This window comes from Trichechus manatus, unplaced genomic scaffold (assembly GCF_000243295.1).
Source record: "Trichechus manatus latirostris isolate Lorelei unplaced genomic scaffold, TriManLat1.0 scaffold00111, whole genome shotgun sequence".
NCBI classification, from domain to species: domain Eukaryota; kingdom Metazoa; phylum Chordata; class Mammalia; order Sirenia; family Trichechidae; genus Trichechus; species Trichechus manatus.
Genome location: NW_004444047.1, coordinates 7,598,603 through 7,602,082, shown reverse-complemented (window position 1 = coordinate 7,602,082; position 3,480 = coordinate 7,598,603). Strand labels below are relative to the sequence as shown.

The 3,480-nt window shown below is 46.4% G+C and overlaps 1 protein-coding gene across 1 annotated transcript in view; it reads right to left on the bottom strand.

Annotated features, from left to right (window-relative positions):
• Window positions 1–3,480, bottom strand: part of EVC2 (EvC ciliary complex subunit 2) — a 195,952-nt gene that overhangs the window by 75,589 nt on the left and 116,883 nt on the right. The window contains exon 13 of the mRNA XM_023737957.1: window positions 1,906–2,360. Within this exon, the coding sequence (XP_023593725.1) occupies window positions 1,906–2,360 (455 nt within the window). The remainder of the gene's footprint in view (window positions 1–1,905; window positions 2,361–3,480) is intronic.

The window sequence follows — 3,480 nt, the reverse complement described above, 5'->3', positions numbered from 1 at the left end:
TCACTCCCTAGTCAACACTGTGAAGTGGGTATTTTGCTAAACGTTGTTGATTATGTCACCAAGAGCCTTGCTCCCTTGCTGGCTGAATTGCGGTTTTGTTTAGACGGGTTGGCCCTCCAAAAATCCTAGGGATAGGAACACCTCTCACATTCCCAGGGAGGGAATCACGATTGGTCTAAGGAAGGAATCAGAAAACTATGGCCCACGGCCCACGGCCTGTTTCTATAAATAAAGTTTTATTGGAACAGGGCCATGCTCATTCGTTTATGTACTGTCTGTGGCTGCATTCATGCTACCATGGCAGAGCTGAGTAGCTGCAACAGAGACTACGTGGCCCTCAAATCCTAACATATTTACTATTTTTCCCTTTACAGAAAAAGTTTGCTGTCCTCTGGTCTAAGACAATCATGGCCATTCCATTCTACTTGCCAGCAAATTGTTTAGGCATGGGCTTGTGTTGTAATCCTGCCCGTGAGATCAGAAGGTTCAGTTTCTCAGATGTTGAAAAGAGATGAATGTGACAGCTGGTGCTGCAGCAGCCATCCTGAAACCATGAGGGGGCAAGCCCAGAGATCAAGGCAATGCTCTGAGGATAGTGGAGCAGAAAGATGGCAAGAGCTGGGTCCTTAATAATATCACTGAGCCAATGAATCAAAATTGGAAATGTTTACTCCTGACTCCTTATAAAACATTTTCTTCACGTTTTAAACCACTGATGGTGTTATGCATAGCTGAAAGCACTCTAACTGACCTCGTATTATCATTCCATTTTATAGGCAAGAAAGATGAGACCCAGAGAGGTAAAGTAATGTGCCCACGCTCAGACAGTTGGTGGCGGTGCTGGGATTTAAACCTAAGTCTTTCCATCTACAGTGGCCACATCTCATTGCTCTTTACAGCCCCCATACCGGCCATGTTTAAGCTCCCTCATTTTCAAGTATGTTGTGCCAACCCCCTTGTGACCACAGAAGCTCTGTTGTTCTCTCTTATACCACTAAAGGCCCCATCCTTGGGCCACACGAAGAAATGGCAAACATTGCAGGGAAGAAGACTGTCCAACACTGGTCTCTCTGGAATTTTACTTCAACTACTGGTAGTCCTATGTCTCACATACTTTGGACATGTTATCAGGAGGGATCAGTCCCTGGAGAAGGACATCATGCTTGGTAAAGTAAAGGGTCGATGAAAAAGAGGAGGACCTTCAAAGAGATAGATTAACACAGTGGCTGCACCAATGGGCTCAAGCATAACAATGATTGTGAGCATGGCGCAGGACTGGGCAGTGTTTCCTTCTGTTGTAAATAGGGTCACTATGAGCTGGAACCAACTCGACGGCACCTAACAACAACAACAAGTAGTCCCCGACTTACAACATATTAGAGTTACGATGACCCGCACTTAAGAATGTCCTTTTTTTTTTTTTTTTTGGTGTATCTTATCATTAGTAATACAGACTACATACAATGTTGCAACATGTAATTTGCTGATGTCACCATATCTGTAAGTTTATATGCAATGTTTCCAACTCCCAAAGATAAATAAAGATTGGATTTATAAAGATACTGACAATAAAAGGCAATAATAATGAAAACATTAAAAAAAAAATTGAGGTATCTGACATATGTCAGAACCGACTTATGATGGAGTCATCGGAATGGAACCCCATGGGACTGCCTGCAGTCCTCATTGCTCCCCTAGCTCTCCCGTGTCTTTACTACTATGCTTCGTGCGATGTGTTCGCTACTGTCCAGTTACTGCAGCAGGAGTGTTGGGAGGCTGTGGCGCACTACAATCTCCTAAGAAGTAGACGTGAGTCCGTGGTTCTTGGATCAATCACCAAAGTAAAGAGATGATTTGCAAACCAATGAACGAAGGCCCCATGATGACACGGCGCCTGGTACTCACATGAAGACGGAGTGCTCCCAGTGCCTCAGCTCCGCCTGCTCCTCTGCCGAGGCCTCCAGTGCATCGTCCTTCAGCCTCTGCCGCACGCTCTGGACGCCTTCCTGGCCCCTGCCTCGCTCCTCGCCCTCGAGCTGCTCTGCCCGTGCGGACATCTCCTTGCTGTGTTCCTCCAGGATCTGCTGAAGGAAGAGCCAGGGCACACTGTGCTTGAGCAGCTCCTGGGTCATGGCCGAGTTCTGCAGCCGCCGCAGTTCCTCAGTAGCTTTCTCAGACAGAGAGAGGGTCAGGGCCCGGAGGTCATCCAGGGCGGCTTGATCCAGCCGCTCCTGCAGCTCCTCCAGGGCGGCACTGTGGTCCGCCATCACACTCCGCCACTGGCCAAGGTACTGGCTGGCATTCTCGGCCACTCGGAAGGCCTCTCCAATGGACAGTTGCTCCCTCCGCTGCTCCTTGTGCTGGAGAGGGCCAGGAAGGAACATTAAATGGGGGTGGGCTTCAGTGGGGTCAACCCTTTGGGAAAACGCTTTGGAAACTGGTTACAGGTGGCACAGAATGTGTATATCCCTTTCCCCCACATCGCACATTCAGAAAATTCTCCCTGAGGAAATGACCCAAAATATAGCAATAACCTCACTTGTTCAATATCCATTGAACTTATACTTATTGAGTAGATAAGTTTCAGGGTCCAGAGTTCAAATGCTGGCTCCTCCGTTTACAATCTGGGTGACCCAAAGTGAGTTTCTTACCCTCTCTGTCCTTCCACTTCCTAATCTGTAAAATTGGGATGATAACAGCACCTACCTCACAGAGTAGTTGTAAGGATTATCAGTTGCTTTATACACGTCCAAAGGTTCCTGGGTGGTGAAGTTTGCACTTGGCTGGTAACTGAAAGGTTGGCGATTCAAACCCAACCCGTGGCACCATGGAAGAAAATGCCTGGCGGTGTGCTTCCATAAAGACTACAGCCAAGCAAACCCCGTGGAGCAGTTTTACTCTGCTGTGGTCACCGTGAGTAGGAATCAATTCAATGGCACAAAACAACAACAACATGTACAACTCTTAAAAAAATGCCTGATGCATAGTACAGTAAGACTTTGGCTCAGTTACTCTGGACACATCATCAGGAAAGACCAATCACTCAAAAGGACGTTTGGTAAAGTAGAGGGTCAGCAAAAATGAGGGAAACTCTCAGTGAGATGGACTGACACAATAGCCACAACAGCGGACTCAAGCATACCAATGGTCATGAAGATGGCGCAAGACTGGGCAACATTTCGTTCTGTTATACGTAAGGTCACCATGAGCTGGAGCTGATCTGACAGCAACTAACAACAATAAATCATAATTATTACTGTGTGCCAGGCACATGGTAATTGCAAATTGTGATATTATGAGAAAGGGAAAACAAAACAAAACAAAACAAAACCCTGAGATCCATGAGAGACAATTTAAAGGAAGAGGTCAGGGAAGATCTTCTGAAGATCTAATTGAGGCCTGATAGATGAGGTCTTAGTTTAACTGACTCAAGATACGGGAAAAAATAATCCCTTGGAAAAAGAACAGCAGCTGTGAAGG